This window comes from Stegastes partitus, unplaced genomic scaffold (genome assembly GCF_000690725.1).
Source record: "Stegastes partitus isolate 25-593 unplaced genomic scaffold, Stegastes_partitus-1.0.2 Scaffold1727, whole genome shotgun sequence".
NCBI lineage: Eukaryota > Metazoa > Chordata > Actinopteri > Pomacentridae > Stegastes > Stegastes partitus.
In genome coordinates, this window is record NW_007579458.1 from 124,752 (window position 1) to 143,643 (window position 18,892).

Below are 18,892 nucleotides of genomic sequence, written 5' to 3' on the forward strand. Positions count from 1 at the left end.
CTTTAAGAAAAGACTAAAGACTCAGCTCTTCACTGAACACCTTTGCACTTGACAAAAACAAACAAACAAACAAACAAAAACTCCTATTACCTCCCACACAGCCTGCTATTGGTATCAGCAACCGATCACACTTGAATTTGTTTTATGGCACCGATCTAGATTGTTTCCTCCTGACCAGATCCTTGCTCGTGTTGTATCTGCTCTCAGATGTACGTCGCTTTAAATAGAAGCATCTGCTAAATGAAATGGTAGAATTGTAGACAATAGAATTAGAATAAATTAGAATAAAACTTTATTAATATTAATTAAATTGCTATTTTAAAAAATATATATATTTTTATTTTTATTATATATTTATTTATATATATATTTATTTATATAGATTTTTTTTTCAATATCAATCAGACTTAAGTTATCTCTATTTTTGTCATTTCTACTGAGTCTGACCCACTCAATTTTAGTTTGATTGACATTATCTCAAGCAAACAACAACAAAAAAAAACATTTTCCAAAAATCTACAAAAAATCTGTTTTTGCAAATGAACTCTTCTTTTATTTAATTTCCTTGAATATAATTTGTTTACTGACGTTACATCACACAACACCAGGTCACAAAGAGACACACAGCAGAATTAAAACGTGTTCATAAAGTGCTGCATCAACAACACAAACGTCAGCAGACACTTTCTGTCGATTAGATGTCGACACGGTGTCCTTCCTCGTTCCTCAGCTTCCCATCTTGGCAATGTGACCATGTGGGAAAATCCATAGAATATCTTCATTCCACGCCATCCCATCGTTCTGATTGCTGTTGACAGATATTATATGATATATTCTTTGCTCTTCCAGTTCTCTAGGATTTTGTTTCCTATCTAAATTTCTCTTTATTGAAGCAAATTCTCAGAATTTTCTCATGAATTGATATCGGTGATAATAATCGGAGTAATTATTTTTGCAGTTATTGTAATTAATCGGGTGAGGTGTGATTGAAGGAAGGGCTGGGAAGCGTTAGAGATGTTTGTCATGTTTGAAGTGGGAACTAATCAGCTTAATGAAGGCAGCAGTGGTGTGATTTAGTAGGACAGTGTTGAAGAACTTGAAGGAGCAGGCCTCTACGTTTTGTGTGAAATTAAGGATGACGTGCTTTTTCCTTGTCTTTTAGATTGCAGTAAGAAAATAACAACTGTTCATATTATACATGTATTTCATAAAAAAGGATCGTCAGTCAGTCCTGAGCAATTTGTCCAAACCAGTGGCCCACCAAAACCAAAAAAAAAAGCTCTCCGTCACTCATCCTCAGCTTCCCTCTCTGTCCTCATCTGTCCTGCCGTCCTGTTACTGCTGACAGACGAGGGTGTGTTTGCTAGCTGGCGTTGTCGTTATCTGTTTACAAGTCAGTGTTTGTTCAGAGCTCGATCATGTTACAGGACGACCCATGCTAGTCTCGGTCACGTTCATACACATGACACACACACACAATCACAGCCCAACAGTAGTCTAGTTTAGAGTGTCAGCTAATCCTCCAGCAGATGCTGAGGCATCAGTCTCCAGCTGAACTCTTTGGTTTTTGGCCCTGTCCTCCCACCACAGCCTCTGGCTTCTCTTTGGCCGCTAGACCTCATAGAATTTCGTTAATCTCATTTGGGTGTTTTGTTTTCACCAAGTTTATCAATGGAGATGTTTTATTCTCCTCTCCTCTCCTTTCCTTTCCTTTCCTTTTCTTTTCTTTTCTTTTCTTTTCTTTTCTTTTTCTTTTCTTTTCTTTTCTTTTCTTTTCTTTTCTTTTCTTTTCTTTTCTTTTCTTTCCTTCTCAGTGCTGTCTTTCCTTTCCTTTCCTTTCCTTTCCTGTCCTTTCTTTTCCTTTCCTTTCCTTTCCTTTTCAGTCCCGTCCTTTCCTTTCCTTTCTTTTCCTTTCCTTTTCTTTTCAGTCCCGTCCTTTCCTTTCCTTTCCTTTCCTTTCCTTTCCTTTCCTTTCCTTTCCTTTCCTTTCCACTTTCCTTGTTGCCTCTCCTCCACTGCTTCTTATTAGTAAAAATGACTCCAGTCCTTTTGGAAAATATGTTCTAAAACTGGTTGATTGGCTGGTGTTTGAGAAGTGTGAGGGGTTCATTTGGAGGCTCTTTATTGACAGAGAGCTACACTAACAAGAACAGTGTATTAGCGGGAGAGATTGTTGACAAGCCAAACTAAACATTCTGCGCTCTCTTTTCCCTCCTGCGCTCCCTCCGTCTGTCAATCAGCTCTTTCTCTCTGACTTTGTTTTTTTCTCTGAGTCCTACTGGCTGTATTAGCTGTCAGTCAGCGCCGCCTTCTCTCAGTGTATCAGTGTTTTATTGTTATATAACATATTTATCTTTAAAGAATGAATTTTGACTAATCCCGTTTGGAAAATTGGCTACACAAGACTCAATAGTGGTATAGCAAAAAATGGAATAGAAATGTGCAGCCTGGGGATTATGTAAACAGGACATGATTATGTAAAGCCCATTAAAAAAACCTGCAATAAAATATACTGGGTAGGCAAGATTTATGAATATGTGACTAAACATTATAGCACTGGGGCAGCAGAATGTAGCGTATTAGCTTTAGGATACATGAAAAATAATTGTCTACAACTTTTTTTTTTAGGTGTCAGTCTGTCCCTAACAGAATAGACAAATCCTAGAGAAGACTTGCTCATGTTGCGTATGTGTGAAATGAAAAATACTTTATTTATCCCAGAAGGGAAATTCAATAATGTGTGTGTATCTTAGAATGTAGGCCGATGTTTTTCCTGAGCAACAGGCTGAAGCGGTGATTTAATGTTGTTTTCATCCTGATATTTCTTCTGTGTCTTCGCATGGTACGTGCATCCATAAATACGTGTGGGTTTGTGAAATGTGCTTTTCCAGCATGACGTGTCGACCGGAGCTCTGAAGGCAGCGCTGGACGGAGTGGTGCAGGAGTGTGTGAGCTTCGTGGGGGTGGACGTCAACATCTGCTCCGAGATGCTGATGAGGTAGACGATGCAGACAGACACACACGGCGCTGTGTAAAAAAACATTCAGGCACTGAAATGTATTTATCAATTAAGTCCAGCAAACAGAGAAACCGGTCATTAATTGGTGAGACCACCCTCTGCCTTAGAACAGGTTCTTCTTGGTACACTCACACACAGCTGTTTAGGGTCCACATAAGATGGTCCGAGCATCCTAAAGAATTCGCCACAGTTCTTCTGTGTTCTTTATGTAATCCAGGACTGACTACTTGATGACAGAACAGGACTCTTTGGTGCCCTTCTTCGTCTTGTTTGCTGAATGTAGTTCTTACAGTCATTGATTTAACCCCTAAAATCTTACCTACAACTCTGCTCAAACACTGTAAAGCAACTCTACACAACACAGTGGCAATTTGTAAAACTGGAGTAATTAGAGCCGACATGTTTGATTAGGAAACTGATTTTGAAGAAGAATGATGCAGAAGGCTCCTTGCTGCAAGTTTACAGGATCGGTTGCTGTGTTTGAAACTCCAAAAGTCTAAAAGAGACTATCAGCAGTAGATTATATTTTTAAACTAGAAATGCACCTGGGGCCTGTACGACAAAGCAGGATTTGGGTTAGCGAGGTAACTTCAGGTTAAATCCTGGGTTTTCAGTCCTATGACGGTGGTTCACTTCTTACATCGCCATGGTAACTTACGCTGAACTTACTGCTCCTCGGCGGTAAAGTGAGCCGTTCTGCAGCCAGACGTTTTATGTGCACACGCTCATACTCAGATCAGACAAACCTGGGTTGACTTACTGAGTTGATAACCGCCGTCGTAGGACCGGTTATCCTGAGTGCCGTTGTTAGGGTTAGTCAAGCAGGATATTTTTTAGAGATCCGGGTTGACTACCCCTAACCCTATGTTGATGTCGCTTCATAGTACAGGCCCCTGGTGGCTTATTTTGCTGATGATATGACTTCCAGCTTATATATTTAAAAAAAATAATTAAAAAACCTAAAATATGTGAACATGTTAACAAGATAAAAAACGCTTGATATTTATGGGAGGGGTCTTTAATGACTCTTGCTTCATTTCTGGCCTCAGAATGAAACTGGGATCCATCACATGCCTCCCTGATGTAACTGCAAGACGCATAAAACATCTAAAGAGCTGAAAACTTTGTCACAGTCCTTTATACTGTGTCCTCGCAAACAAATGCATGAGTGCAGACGAGCGCTCTGTCCTGCACACACACACATGCAGGTTCTGAGAAAGAGATGAAATGAGGCTCAGACCCCTGACATACTTTCCCTCAGCCGTCACAACATGGCAAAGCTTCATTCACACTCATGCACGGGCGTGTGCTCGACGCACACACACACACACACACACACACAAACACACAGACAGCATGCCAGCTTTCTGTTTAGACTATGCTTCACACCCTGGCCCCACTTACTGGGCTGACTGGAATCAACAGACAGGATTAGGCATGGTAGACACAGTTACACACATAGAAACATACACACAGACAAGGAAACATTTATATACATGTCATATCATTGGTTAAAAGCGCTGCACACGTGCATTTGTTTGCTGCCACTCCATTCTGTACACACACATATATAGATACGCTCACATACTTTTTTTGTGGTGGACACAAACCGTATAAAATGAGCTGGCATCAGCTGTGAAGCAGGCATCAGGTCATCTGTTTACCTGTCTGCTCTGCAAGTGAGCTTTTTCCACTCCTGCTAGAAGTTAAGCTACACACACCCGCACACGTTAGGCACACACAGACGTGTTGATGACTGAGGTATTATGTGGAGTGTTGACATAGCAGTGTGTTTTAGCACGAGTGAGTCACTGTGGGCATTAACAGAGTCGACCTAATTGAGTTTCAAATCACCTCTCTTCTTTGCTCGGCCTAAACTGGACAAATATACTCACTAAATATTGGCCCGTGTGTGTCTCTTGTGTTTCCAGTGCTTGTTTTAAATGCCAGGTCACGGTCGCTGAATGTGCTCTGTTTGTTTGACAGCGTGCAAAGCAAATACCACAGAACTGCGCGTTATTAGTGATTCTATCTCATTTTTAAACTAAACACTTTTATTTTTATCTGTACTATTTTATTTAATTAGAATGCCAAACAGAGACCTTAGAATTAAACAAAGACGTCAACAAACTTCCAGGAGTTGTTTCAGTAAACAGATGATGTGAGGCATCTTCTCATTTTTTTGTTTTTTATTTGTTGTTTTATCTCTTAGGCATGTAGCGGGACTGAATGCAGGCAGAGCTCGGAGTATTGCAGAGTGGAGAGAGCAGAAAGGTCCCTTCATCAACAGGGAGCAACTCAAACTGGTCAAAGGCATGGGGCCCAAGAGCTACCAGCAGTGTGCTGGCTTCATCAGAATCAACCCTCAAACCCTGCAGAGGTACGTATGAACGCTTTATACACCCACACCCACAGAGACACTCTTCTAAGATGCTTTTGTAGCTATTTCTCATGTAAGGGTTGCCACAGATTCCAAAAACAACTGACTGATGTTTAGGTGTCTGTCCATTCAGGTCATTTTGATTTACTTGCATTGAAGTTTGTTCAAAGCATTAAAAGTGACACTTTAACATTTAAATGTGGTGTCATATGGTGATATCACGTAAAGCAGAGATGGGTCAGAGCAAAGAAGCCTCTCCAGAACCTCGTTAATCCGCACAAAGACAGAGACGGTGTTGAAAAATATTGATGGTGGATTTGCATTATTTTAAACAGAAGCTTTTAATGGAGTGAGTGGTGCAAACAAAACTAATTAGACTCCACCGTATTATGCTCATACACAAACCAGAAATACTCGACTGGGATTCAAGAAACTTTATTGTCACGCCAGCTCACATTTACATGTTTGTGGTACGAAATTAGTACTTAGGTCCCGTTTTTTTTTTTTAAAGCCCAATAAATAATAAGTGTGATGTACAACAGAGGCAAAATATAAGTAAATATACAAGCAATGTAAGTGTAACTAAAGTAAAAATATAAACATTAAAGTAGAAAAACCAAAATTAGCTATGCTTGACACATTTGTGTAAACAGTCAGGTACACTGTATATTGCACTTGTAGGAATGAAAATATTGGACATTAGTTAAAATATTGCACATATGTGGATAAAGTGTTTATTAGTGCATGAGAACATCCACCACCCCCACAAAGTTGCATAAATCTAACCCTGTTATTCCACCGCAGTGCTGCAAGTGTAATATTTTTCAAAGCTTTCTGTGTGGAAATGCAATGAGGTTCACACATTTTTCACTCTATGGTAGGATTTTTCTCTCAAATCACCTCTTCTGCAATATCGATCAGTCCTAAACTATACATTATTGGCATTTATCTTTACAATTGGTAAAAAAGAAAAAGAAAAATGGTTGACCTGTACCGACTACTAGCCAGAAGCTCGATTGGTCTGCTCTGGAAGAATGTTAGTTGCCTCTCTCCTGGCCGCTGGTTTTTGATATTTATCAGACTGGTGACATTGAGAAAGCATTAGATGTGTGACGTTAATGTAGAAGTAAGTATTAACTTCCTGTTGTGAGAGACTGTTGCTTCTTTCAACATTTTAAATTTTTATTTATTTTTTTTTTCTGTGTTATTTTTTTCTTTTTAGGGAAAGCGCTTAATTATTTGAACTTCAGGTCAACTTCTGTCTTAATTTGCAAGTGTTTGATTTGTTGTTTAGTGATGTATTCACATGTTAAAAGTGTTAAAAGTAGAAAATCAGTAAATACTTGTTAAAAATAAAACACCACTGTTTTAGGGTGGAAATAAAACGTAGCTCGTCTGCACGGCTAGATTCCACTAATTTACTGAATCACGCTTGTGATGCACAGTTCTGAATGCGGTACATAAGACTTGGACTACCCTGCACATATAAAATGCATTTCTTTCTTGCCAAAACAGTGTCAAGTCCTCACTTGAGCCTGCAGCAGCAGCAGCACCAGAGAAATCAGCTGCTAAGAAGGGCAAAGGAAAGACCGGTGTCAGCGTACCTACCTCATTTAACCCTCTGGATCAGACCTGCATACATCCAGAGTCCTACCACGTGGCACACAGGTACAGTGCACACAAACACACACACACACACACTTGTGCAGCAGCCTACCCCACTGGCCGAAGCATGTTCAGGCTAAGATGGAGTTGATTTTGACACCATCTCATATGGGGTTGGTTATAGTGGTGGAGGGCTCTGATTTGATTTACGCAGACATGGGATACAAGAGAGGAGGCGTTGGCTTTGTGTGTGTGCGCGTCGGTGCGTGTGTGTCCTTGTGTGAGAAATGATTGTTAGCGCTGCTGATGCTGATATCAAAAGCACATTGAACATCTGCCCAAGACTTCTATGTCCTGTGTGTGTGGGAGAGAGAGAGACAGTCGGACAGACAGAAGGAGAGCGAGCGAGAGCGAGAGCGAGGGTCCTCTCTGCTGCAGCTGTAGTCACTCAACTGTGTTTAGTCTACATAAGTTCTGACACTAGTGGGTTTAAGCATTGCTCCCCTCATGTTGATGTGCCTTTAATGGCCTCCGTACGTACGTGTGTGTGTGTGTGTGTGTGTGCACACACATGCAGATAGATTGATGTTGCTTGTGTGAAACTGTGTTTTTTTTTTTTTTTTCTCGTCGTTCCTACTTCAGCCAAGTGTCCGAGTGTCTTTGCGGATTTATGTGTCTGCGTGTTCAATACTGGGTTGTAAAGTTGTTCATCATAAAGGGTTTGAGGGGTGAGAGGTTTAAAATAAGGGAGCACAAATCACCACCAACTCCTTATTTTTTAATACACCAGCTATTCTTTTCAATTCTTCTCATGCATATCTTTTATTTCCTACACAGCGCGTGCACACACGTCCAAATCCAACCCAGCATATATAGCTTACAATGTTTATGTTCCTGTTTCATTCTTTTTTATTCTCTTTCTCTTAACTGTGTCTTTTATCCTCCGTGATGTTATCTCAGCAAGGAGCCCAAATGCTGCTACGCTCGAATCAAAATTACTCTTGACTGTAAAAATTGACAGTTTAAAGACTTTAAAATGATTTAATGCAACACCTACATTTGTGTTAATTACCTGAATGTTTGCTATTCTAGGAATGGAGGTATGGAATTTAATCTAAAGCAGCAAAAAGGAGTGATATTCTTTGCATCACACACCAAATTTCATCTACTTTTTTTGGCATGTATGTGGCAGAAAAATCACCAGCCTCCAGTGCATCTCCCCTACTTGCCCTTTGTCTGTTCCTCTCTCCCACTCGATCATTAATTTTTCCCCTCATTTCTCAGCAGCCCCCTTATTGTTGTCTGCTTTTCTATTTTTCCCGCTGTTCAGATTTCCTAATCCTGCGTTGGCAAACGTTGTATCCTTTGTTATGACTACTTTATAATCCAGGTCTGGGAATTTGCTCAATTCAGTGTGGATTAATTTCTCACTTGATATAAATACATTTTCTGATGGTCTAAATTCTACATACTCTTGCAGAATTGGAGAAAAAATATATTTTTTTAAAGCCTCCCAACATTTGTCTTGTGGTTTCACAGCATGTTACGCCTCTTTAAATGCTCCAGAAGATGGTCAATGAAGTCTAATGACTAAGTGAAGGAAAAGCTATGCATGTTTGTACTTGCTCTTCCTTCAAAGTTAGACAGCCTGGCGTAAGCTTGAACTTTAAATCAGAGGGTACACCACGCCTCTGCAAAATAGATAATCATGCTTGATGAGCGTGTAGTTGATTTGCCAATTTGGCTGCCTCCTCACATAAACCCTCAACTGTGGTGGTTCGTCTTAATTCAGATGAAAAAAAAACTGCTGTCTTGATGAATTTGTTTGTGGAAAGTGTTCGAATTTAAATAAAAAAACGCATCACAGGTGTGTGACTTCCTGCTCATTGTTTTTAAATCGTTGTGTTATGCTAGGAGCAGCTCTTTTTTGAAATGCTTTCCTCTTGAGGCACATTAACCTCTCTCAAAATCCAAAATCTCAACTTTATCAGATACGAGGGCATCCCTGAGACGCCTCGCTGATCTCCTCCCGTCCTCACCTCCAACTGATGACAACAGACGGCTTCGAGGGGAGGATTGTGAAGGAATGCTGCGTGTGTGTGTTGTTTCTTTATGGTGTATAAGGAATATCATGTTCATCACATTAGTGGAACTGGATCCTCCATTACTGCTCACAGCCCACACATCAACCCCTTTTTGTAACCATATACACACACGCACACACACACAAAAGCAAAGAACACAGACGCAATTTGTCCACCTTTTGTTTCAATAACGGTGGAATTTGTTTGTGAAACTTCTCTGTAAAGGATGTTGTCATTCAGCTGGAGAAGACATTAGAATATTTCACAACTAAACATCAATGGAGCATATCGTTGTGAGTCCCACCCATGAAATATTAGCATTAATTTAGTGTGAATCAAAGGGGCTCCACTCTCTGATAAGGAACAGTCAGGGCCCAATATTTCTATAACACGAGGCAGAGTGGGTTCTTGCTGTGGACCTGGATAAAATCTGTATTGTAGCCCACCCAGCCCCGTTTTCACACACACACACACACACACATACACGGTGTTGGTAGTAATTACAGGAGTATGAACCCAACAGTGGTGGGAGGCCTCAGGAGTCCTGGTACCCCTTAAATACTAACATACACCGCTGAAAAATGAGATGGGAGAAACACACACACACACACACACACACACACACACCTGAAAGCAGAACCCACCACATCCTTCATAAGATCTCTCCTCTCCAATCCTAAGTATTTGTTATCACTCAAGTTTAAGAGATGCTCCTTAATTTGATTTGTAAACTGATAGTGTGCTCTGTCTTGAGCCTGTGAATGATTTTGATCACCATTAGAGAACAGTTTGAACTTTTGCCTTTAGTGTAGATGAACACAAGAAGCTGTTTTTTTCAGAATTCCCAGTAAGATAACTGTTTTTTCCTGGCTCGGGACGTGCCTTAGAGGGGGTGACTATGCACAATAATAAGTATGATTGGTCTCAGTATAATAAGGCAATGAATCTATGTTACCTTATTTGACAGAAATCTGTGCACTTCCTGTTATTTCTGACTATGAGATAAACAATAACGATCATTACGCTTCAGTAAATGAAACCCTTGTTAACAAAACTGGTTAAAAAAAAAATCTCTCCATGTATATTTTTTATTCACAATTCTTAACATTTTTGCATTAATGGTTTTCCTTTGGGGGACACCTAAAACCTCACCAAAAATTCTTCCGTGCAGAAAAAAAAGGCAGATTAGTATCTCTGTAAACGTCTCCAAAGGGTTAAAATATGAGCAATGAGACTCAGGATGTAACACTGCTGCTTGTATCTTAGTTGGAAATCAAATATTCCTTCCTGGGCTGCAGCTTATACTCTCAGATGAACAAACTAAGATGTCCAAAATGGATTCTGCTGTCTTAAAACGTATTTGTCAACCTCCTATACCTGGCCGGACTCCAAGCAGGCGGGCTATGTGGTATGTGACTTAGACGGCTAAGCCATCAAGGCACAACTGTTTCTTTTCCTGTAAAGAGATATATGGTTGGAAAGCTAAGAAGCTTTGGGAGACACAGGGGAGAAGACCCCAGCGTTACACAGACATCCATTTTGGTCCAAAGGTGTTGTTTCCTCACCACTAAGCCATTTCTGGCACACACTCAGCTACTATTTTGCACCAATCTCGCTCGCCGGTGTTGAGGGATTGATTCCGCTTGTCTCCCCGTTTTGGACGGTGGATGGTGACTTTGATGGCGGGGGCCTCTCACCTCACAGCTGTCTCGTACATAGTTTGTACACAAGCCGTTTCAAGTTACATCGGCACTGTCCCCGCTACTGCCAAACGAGCATTTCTGAGCAACATTGTGTATGAATCAACTTTGTGTGCGTCCGTGTGTGTTTGCGCGTCCACCTGTTGCGTCCATCACGGGGCGGACAGCTGCGGAGTCTGTTTGGCGTCAGGCTGCCAGTGAGCGACATCAATCACGGACGTTACCCAGCTGGTCCACACATGAACACATGCGTAGACGCAAATGCATTCACATCTATCACCAGCTGTGCCAAGTGCCTACTGTAAATAATATATACAGCATGCACGCTGCACACACACACACACATCTCACGTTTTTCCATAACCTCTATTTGCTACTTTGGCTCCGGTTTGTTACTAAGCCTGTTTAGAGCGCAGGCTAGCTAATTAGTTTGGATTTATATCTCGGGCTCAGTGAATTAGAAATGGTGCGACCTGACTGACTGTCTAGACATGACTGTACATGGTGGGACATTGTGCTCGAATAAAGTGATACAAGTGTGGTTGACAGACAGGCGGTCCGGCCTCGGCACAGTGGAGGCAGTTTCACGAGACGAGGTGTCGGGGCGTTTACAGCCCGCTGTGGGTTTACCTGATTTACCAGGGGGTAAATTAAATATGTATATTTGTACATGTGTGTGTTTTTCAGAACAGAGCGCTCCACCTCGACAGCTCATGACTTTGTGTGCGCTGCTCTCACACCTCAGATCCCGCTCACTTTACCTGCTCGAGCTTATAATGTTTCTTTCCCTCCCTGTTTCCTTCTCCCTCTTTTTTTTCTTCTCCTCGTCATTCTTCCCAGTATGTCATCACTTTTCCTCCCTTCCTCTTTCTTTCACCTGTACTCCATCCTTCAAAGCTGTCAGCGTTTTGTAGTTTTAAAAGTTTAATTTTCACACTCTGTATTTTACATACGTTTTTTTCTTCTTCTTCACACATCTCTTCTCTCCAGATTTCTGTCATTCGTGGGTGGGCATGTGGACCAAATTGGGAGTGCAGGTCTGCGAAACTGTGTGGAGAGCAAGGTTAAGACAAGCTGTGTGGAGGAGCTGGCCCGGACGCTGGACACCACACCTGAGACCCTCAAACTCATCATGGACGGCCTCACGCAGCCTCCCGGGTTCGACATAAGACAGAGTGAGTCTCCCACCACTCACTTTCACACTGTTATACTGATATCAGCTCTTCTTTTTAGCACAGTGTAAGCAAGTAGAGTCAAGATGGAATTTTAATTTGGAAAAACGCTTTGTTAAATCAAAGAATACTGGCAAAAAATTACAAAGGGGAACAAATGTTGCGTATATAAACTCAACATTTCTGCAAATTCTTTTAAAAAAGGCACATTCAAGATCCTGAGAGGAATTAGTGTTTGTATACGTTTGGGTTCGCCGCACACCGTTCAGTTACATGACTGGTAGGGAATATAAACTGAACCGAACCACAGTTGAACTCTATTTTCTTCCGTCTGTTATTTACACGTGTATTTTTGTGCGAAAATCCTGCTACCGAACAACAAAACTGTCACTATTTTGAATCCTAGAAAAATTCCGTACGCTGCAACCCATCAGTCACAGTAACTTCTTAGTCTCTCGTCTTTCCTTCATAATGTCCTTTATAGGTCCCCGCTGACTGATAGAACATCGAACGCGTATTTATCCAGCTCTTTGACTGGTTTGCTAGTTACGGCGCACACCGACTTTCCTTGCCTTCGCTATAATAGGCATGTCTTGGCAGTGTAACTCGATAGGATCTGACAGTGCTGTGGCTTCCTCCCTGTAGCCCAACAATACAAGCAGTATGTTTCTGACAGGGTGTGATGGGTCCAGCAGACTGTGTTGTTGGACAGAGTGTCTTTACAGGCACACACACACACACACACACATTCACAAATGCACAAAGAACTCTGTTTTTCTCCTTAATCTCCAGCTCTGGAGTTCAGGCACATATAAACATACCAATAAAACCGTGCACAGTCACAAACTTTTAGATTTCGCTTTGTTGTGGCTCAAATTTGTTTTCTCAAGAGATTATGACACATTTCTGTCTTTGGCTTTTTCTTTTTTTCCCTCATTGAAAACCCAGGTGCGTGAAATGCAAGGTTCAAGGTCGCGTAATGCAGATACATGGAAGTACAAGTTGCTCAAATCCTGATTAATGTGATGTAAATACTGGTTTATAGGCTGCGACACTGAGAGCTTGAAATCAGAGGATAGTTTGAGCCAACTGCAAGGAAAGTAAATATTTCTGACCCAGTTGTGATTATTGTGTGTGCAACTCCGTACTCATGCATGCATGTAATATTAGGCGTGGTCATTTCTGATGAATAAAATAGCCGATGAGCCTCGTTTTGGCAAAACAAAGAAAGTGAAGAAAACCTTTTACAGAATCATTCCTGTGCCTTTTTTTTATCAAACTCTCCTGTTTCCTACAGTTTCATGTGGAGAGTTAAAAAGTTCAGGCCTGCATACGGCGTTAGTGCTGGCTAACTGTTCTCAAAATTAAGGAACGCAGCTTCAAGGTTCATTCTCAGGTTGGCCCTATTCGGTTGCAGTACACTACGCTTGGCCTCCTAGCCAGTGCTCAGCTGAGTAAACAGATGGGCCGAGGCTACCGCATGAAATCAGTGCTGTGGGGAGGATAATTGGACCAGACTATTTCCTGGAGCGAACGCCTTCCTTGTTTGTGTTAATGTTACAGAGAGGAAAAAGATCTCATGAGCAGGCAAAGTGGAAAGTGGGGTTTGAATAGAACGCTGAGAAATGTGGAAGTATGTACACACAAGTATTGAGTTGCTGTTTGAAATGTAATATCTGTTTGTCGTTTCTGCCCCGCCCTGTGATTCCTCTGCACCCCCCTTCCCCGTCCATCCTCTCAAACATTTCTACCAACTGCCCCCTACCTGATTTTGCCCTCTCCCTCTTCCATCCAGCCACTTCACCTTTTTGCTAATCTCTCTGTTGACTTCTCTCTTTGCCATCCTCAGATTTTGGGCAGGCGGACTTTAAACGGGGCATTGTCTCAATGAGCGATCTGCAGGTGGGCGCGGTGCTGACGGGCCGGGTGGAAAACACGGCTCTGTTCGGGGCTTTCGTAGATATCGGTGTTGGCCGTTCGGGCCTCATCCACAAGAGCAACATCACCCTGGACAAGCTGCCTGTCAGCCAGCGCCGACGCAGCCTGGCTCTGGGACCTGGGGAACGGGTGGAGGTCCGGGTCCTGAGTGTGGACTCTCAGAGGGGACGGATTGGGTTGGACCTGATCAGGGTCTTGCAGTAGACTCTCTTTATTCCCACATTTCACTTTTTATAATTGGACTTGATTTGAGACGAGAAAATTCCACACAAGGCTACTGAGAGACAAATTGCTCCCCGACGCTTACAGTGACTGTGGATGAGAACTGATCCGGTTCTTGCAAGCTGAGCTGACACATTCATTTTAACAGGAAGCCTGTTAAAGCGTATAGGAACGGCGCTTTATTTTGCAGTTATGATAACACAATTCAACTGATGTCTGCATTTTCTTCAAGGTCCTGCAGTTTTCAACATGCATGCAAAAATATTTACACCAAACATCCAACATTACAAACAGCTGTTACAAGTCCAGAAACAAAATGAACATTTTAATGGATGTGAAACTTTAGAAACTCACTTCAAGGGAGAAAAAGTTGTATTTATTCTCAGGCTGATTTGGAGTTGTACTTTCCTTGTGACTAAACCTGATTGCTCATTTTCAGTTAAAAATGTTCTTTTTTTTGTCCACTGACCCCGTAGTTAGCGATGTAAACATACTAACATCTACGCTTTGTTAGATGGAACACGTAATTATTTGCACTTTAGTTTTAGCTTTGTACTTGAACTGTTAATTTCTTTTGTAAATGTGATAATCCTTTAATTTTAGCTCTTCAAGGTGAGCTCAAGGTTTGTTCTGTGCTGAACAGTTTGTCCGGTCACACCTTTCTATCACCTGTGCTGTTTGTGGTTTACTGTTCATGTGAAGCCTTAAGAAGCCAAGTGAAGGAGTCGACATGTTATCCTAAACGGATCTTACATTGTACCTTGACATAAAAACCTTTCCGTTATACCCTACACTCTCCATGCTCACTTTCTCAAAACAAAGATTTCCGCAAAATTTTACGCTCAGGAGTCACGTCGGAGCGAGAATGGAAAAGATGGAAGGCGGCGTGAGGCGGGGAGGTGGGAGCAGATGTGTGATGTGATGGAAAAAAAAAAGAAAAGAGGAAAGAACACAGCAGTTAAAGAACAAGTTTTTCTTCCAGACAACAGGAAAATGTGAAGAAAAAAAAACCATAATGAGAGGATGAGAGGGGCTGGGGGGGCGGGTGGAGACGGGGATGGTAGGAGGAGGAGGAGGTGGGAGTGTTTCTATCTCCCAGACTGCAGTAAAGCCTGAAGGCTTTTTAGGGCATGGTCCCAGACACAATCATCCCATGACACACACACACACACACACACACACACACACACACACACACTAATCAGCTGCTTCAAAATTAATCCCAGACTCCCCATCCACATTATCTAATTTGTTTGTTTTTATGAAACTGGAATAAATAAAAAATAAAAAAAAAACATACATAAAATATGGTTCTGAGAAAGCCCCGGGTCCCCCGTGCTAAACCTTATACTGGATGCAGAATACCTAATCACTCTTAGTGCTGCTGCTGCTCCGCTATCTCCCCCCGGGCGCACAAATGTTATATATTCTAGACACACAAACACAAAGAGATGTTCGATCAGGATTAATGATTTGTGGCAGTTTTGCTCGGCGATGATCTGAGAACAGATTCACATACTGTATTTCATCGTCTTTCTATACGCATTCAGTTTAGTTTTTTGTTGAGAAATTCCTGCTTAATCAAGGTGCCTCGTTCCGTTTGACGCTAACTCTTCTTGTCATTTTGTTATCTTGTGTTTGTTTTGATCTCATATCCTGTAGCTCGGCGCAGCCTCTCGTGTTTTTTTTTTTATGTTTCCAGCGTTTTTTGGAACACATGTATTGGTAGAAAGCACACACAGCTTCCCTCAGCACCATTCCTGCTTTTCCCGCCTTTAATTTTCCTCCCTCTACTAAACGTGAGCACACAGATGGGACAGGCAATCTGGCAGCCAGCTACCGCTACCCCATGGAGTTTTTGTCAAACACTGACCAGTAATGAGCCGGCGATAAGAAGCAGAGTAACCGCGGGAGGAGTTGTGTACTTCTCTGTTGTCCTCTGCTGCACCGGCTCTCGGCTGTTGTGTTACGAAGTGAGCTCAGGTGTGCCTTGAGGTTTCGGTGAAATGTGAAGAAAATTGATGGTAAGCAAGCGATTAAATGAGTGTCACACTCATAAAAACACGCTTTTGTTCTTTTATAAGTCACGGGCTATTAAAAGTCAAATTAACAAAGAAAAACATCCCAAGTGGTCACGCGGGGTTCCCTTTTGTTGTCTCTTGTTCAGCCACCGAGACTCAGGTGGATAGAAAATCGTCTTAACTTTTCTTTCACACAGGAGCAGAGAGAATAGTTCTCACAGCCAGTAAGTGCGTCCTGCTAAGCAAGCATCGAGTGGAGAATATAGCTTTCTCTGTTGAGCTCGGATTTCTCAGACCACCTGTCAAAAAAAGGTATTAGAGGTCTGAAGCTCTGCGAACAGGCTGCAGTGCTGTCTGGTGTAAAAAGTACAAAAAGAAAGTTTGGTGTGATGGCAAAAGCCAAAGAGGATTTAGTCCTTCAGCTCCGCAAATTTCAAGGCAAGTAAACTCTGATTACGATACACGTTGTGGGGATCAGTTCGATATATTTCTGGAGACGTCCGAAACTTTTAAGAGTCCAGTTTTGCAGCACAATATCAACACTGACCACTACATAGGCATTTTTTTTCCCCTTTCTTACTATTTAAAGTCTTATTTCATCGTAGTGCTGCGTTCTGTTCTCTCTTTCTCTCACACTTTGACAACGCTCTGATTTAAAACAAGAGCGGAAGGAACAGTTGTTGCTGTTGGCTTTTACCCCAGAATAGAATCTGTGGACTCGGCCGATGATATTCGTCCAATAGCCCAACCCTAATATCCACACAAATCACAGAGATGTTCAGTGTTGGAAGGGAGGAAGGGATTGCTAATGTGTTACCAAAATAGCTTTATATTTACCGCTAAACAGTCATCAGCTGTCAGTGCAGGAGGTGTCGGCCATTTTTGATTCCATCCCGTTCCTGCTTTAGCGTCAGAGATACTATAGAACGGTATATTGCAGTATTTAGATGTCTGTTTTATTTACTAGGTGATGCATACAAAACAGTTAGACATTAAGAATCATCTCTTCATATCCACAGTAACATCAGCCTCTTTTCATCTCCTTTCCTCTGTTGGTCGGCGGTTATCATCGCCACACTGTGATTGCAAAGCCTTAGTGCTGGTTTCCTCCAGCAGAAGATAACTCAGGGTTAGCAGCAGCAGTGCCACAACTCACTCACTCCGGTTCTCCGTTTTTTTGTTTTGTGAGAAAAGCAGTGTGTCTACTTCCAGTCTGTGGTCAGACTCACATGTTGACTCTCAACATCTGGTGATGGACTTGGCAATCCGCTGAGCCCAAACCCACTGTTTAGCAAACTTCCATGAATCGGGGCCCTGTGGAACAATAAGCTACAACCCACTGTATTAGCTTCAAATATTTGTGTGTGTGCTTTTTTCAAACATGTCCAGAGTTTGGTCATGCAGATTGCTCAATTTAAATCTTTTGTTTTGTCAAGTTTCAGTAATTTCAGCTTTGGAAGAGGGCAGCATTGTTAAAGAAATTCTACAATGTTTGCAAAAACCCATGTGTAGGTCTGAGTGAGTGTGTCCTTGTGTTTTTGGATATAATTTCCAGCCTGTATGTGATTTACTTTAAATCGCTTTAGAGTTGCAACAATCGGTCAACTAACTGGTTGGTTAAGTAACAGAAAATAGCGAATCAATTAAGTGATTACATGTTCAAGTCAATTTTAAAGCCAAAATTAATGGATTACAAACTGTTATTTGTGTGGCTCTTCTGCTTTTCTCTGTTTAAATGATTGCAAGCTGAACATCTTCGGATTGTCATTACATTTAATCATGTCATCTCGGGTTTCTGGACTATTTTTTAAAAATAGTTTTCTGATATTTGACACACTTTGTACGAGCTGCTGCGTTTTAAAGAAAGGCAGCCCGACAGCGTAACATGACAGAAACACATAGCCATTACACTGCGCTACATGTGCGAGCACATTAGTGGTAAAAACCAGATCACAAGTGAAGGAGTTTTAATGTGAGAACCCAAAATTACATTTTCTAGACTCATTTGTCAAAAGCTGAACGCAAACCTCAGTCAGATTTTTCAAAAACAAAACTCTCTCTCTCGTATTCTCGTTTTCCGCTGTTAGGTGACACAGTGAAAAATTCCAGATAGCCAGAGGGGCGAGAAAGACTCTGACTTTTGGCATCAGCGGTGAAAAACAGGAGTGCAGTATAGACAGGAGTGTGGAGGAGAGATGGATGAATGGAGGTAGGAGAGAGAGGGATGGAATGAGACAGGAAATGAAAGGCTTTCTCCGGTTTCACTCCCCGTGACCTCATCAGTGTGATCATGGGTTTTATGAGCTTTCCCTCTCGACGCCCACACACCACCTCACACGTGCCAGGACACACACACACACACACACACAGTCACACAGTCACACACACACTTCAGGCCCTATATTTCATTCACTGGCCGAGAGACAAACGCACAGTACATGTGTTTTTGTCTCTCTGTCTGTTCCTTTTCTCACACTCTCTCCGTCAACCTTTCACGTACTTTGTCACACACAAGGAAGTTCAAAAAAGCTGACATTCGCTTAGAGCCGCTGATACGCAAACGCCGACAGCGAGAAGAAAATTTGTCTTGATTATTGATTGCGTTAGCCAATATAGGGAGAGTATGAGGCTCTTTGTAGAGAAATAAAACATTTACGTAACCCCCCCAGCATAAGCTCTCCTGAGCACACGGACACATTGAAGCACTGCAGGTGTTCCAGGGGGAAGCTTTATGCGTAACATCTCACCAAC

At 41.8% G+C, this 18,892-nt stretch overlaps 1 protein-coding gene across 1 annotated transcript in view; it reads left to right on the forward strand.

Annotated features, from left to right (window-relative positions):
- The window catches only part of srbd1 (S1 RNA binding domain 1), a 64,132-nt gene extending 49,221 nt beyond the window's left edge, over nt 1–14,911 (forward strand). Inside the window, exons 17-21 of the mRNA XM_008301896.1 lie at nt 2,892–2,998; nt 5,232–5,399; nt 6,915–7,067; nt 11,779–11,963; nt 13,810–14,911. Of these exons, the coding sequence (XP_008300118.1) occupies nt 2,892–2,998; nt 5,232–5,399; nt 6,915–7,067; nt 11,779–11,963; nt 13,810–14,102 (906 nt within the window). The 3' untranslated portion in view covers nt 14,103–14,911. The remainder of the gene's footprint in view (nt 1–2,891; nt 2,999–5,231; nt 5,400–6,914; nt 7,068–11,778; nt 11,964–13,809) is intronic.
- Nucleotides 14,912–18,892: the final 3,981 nt, after the last annotated feature.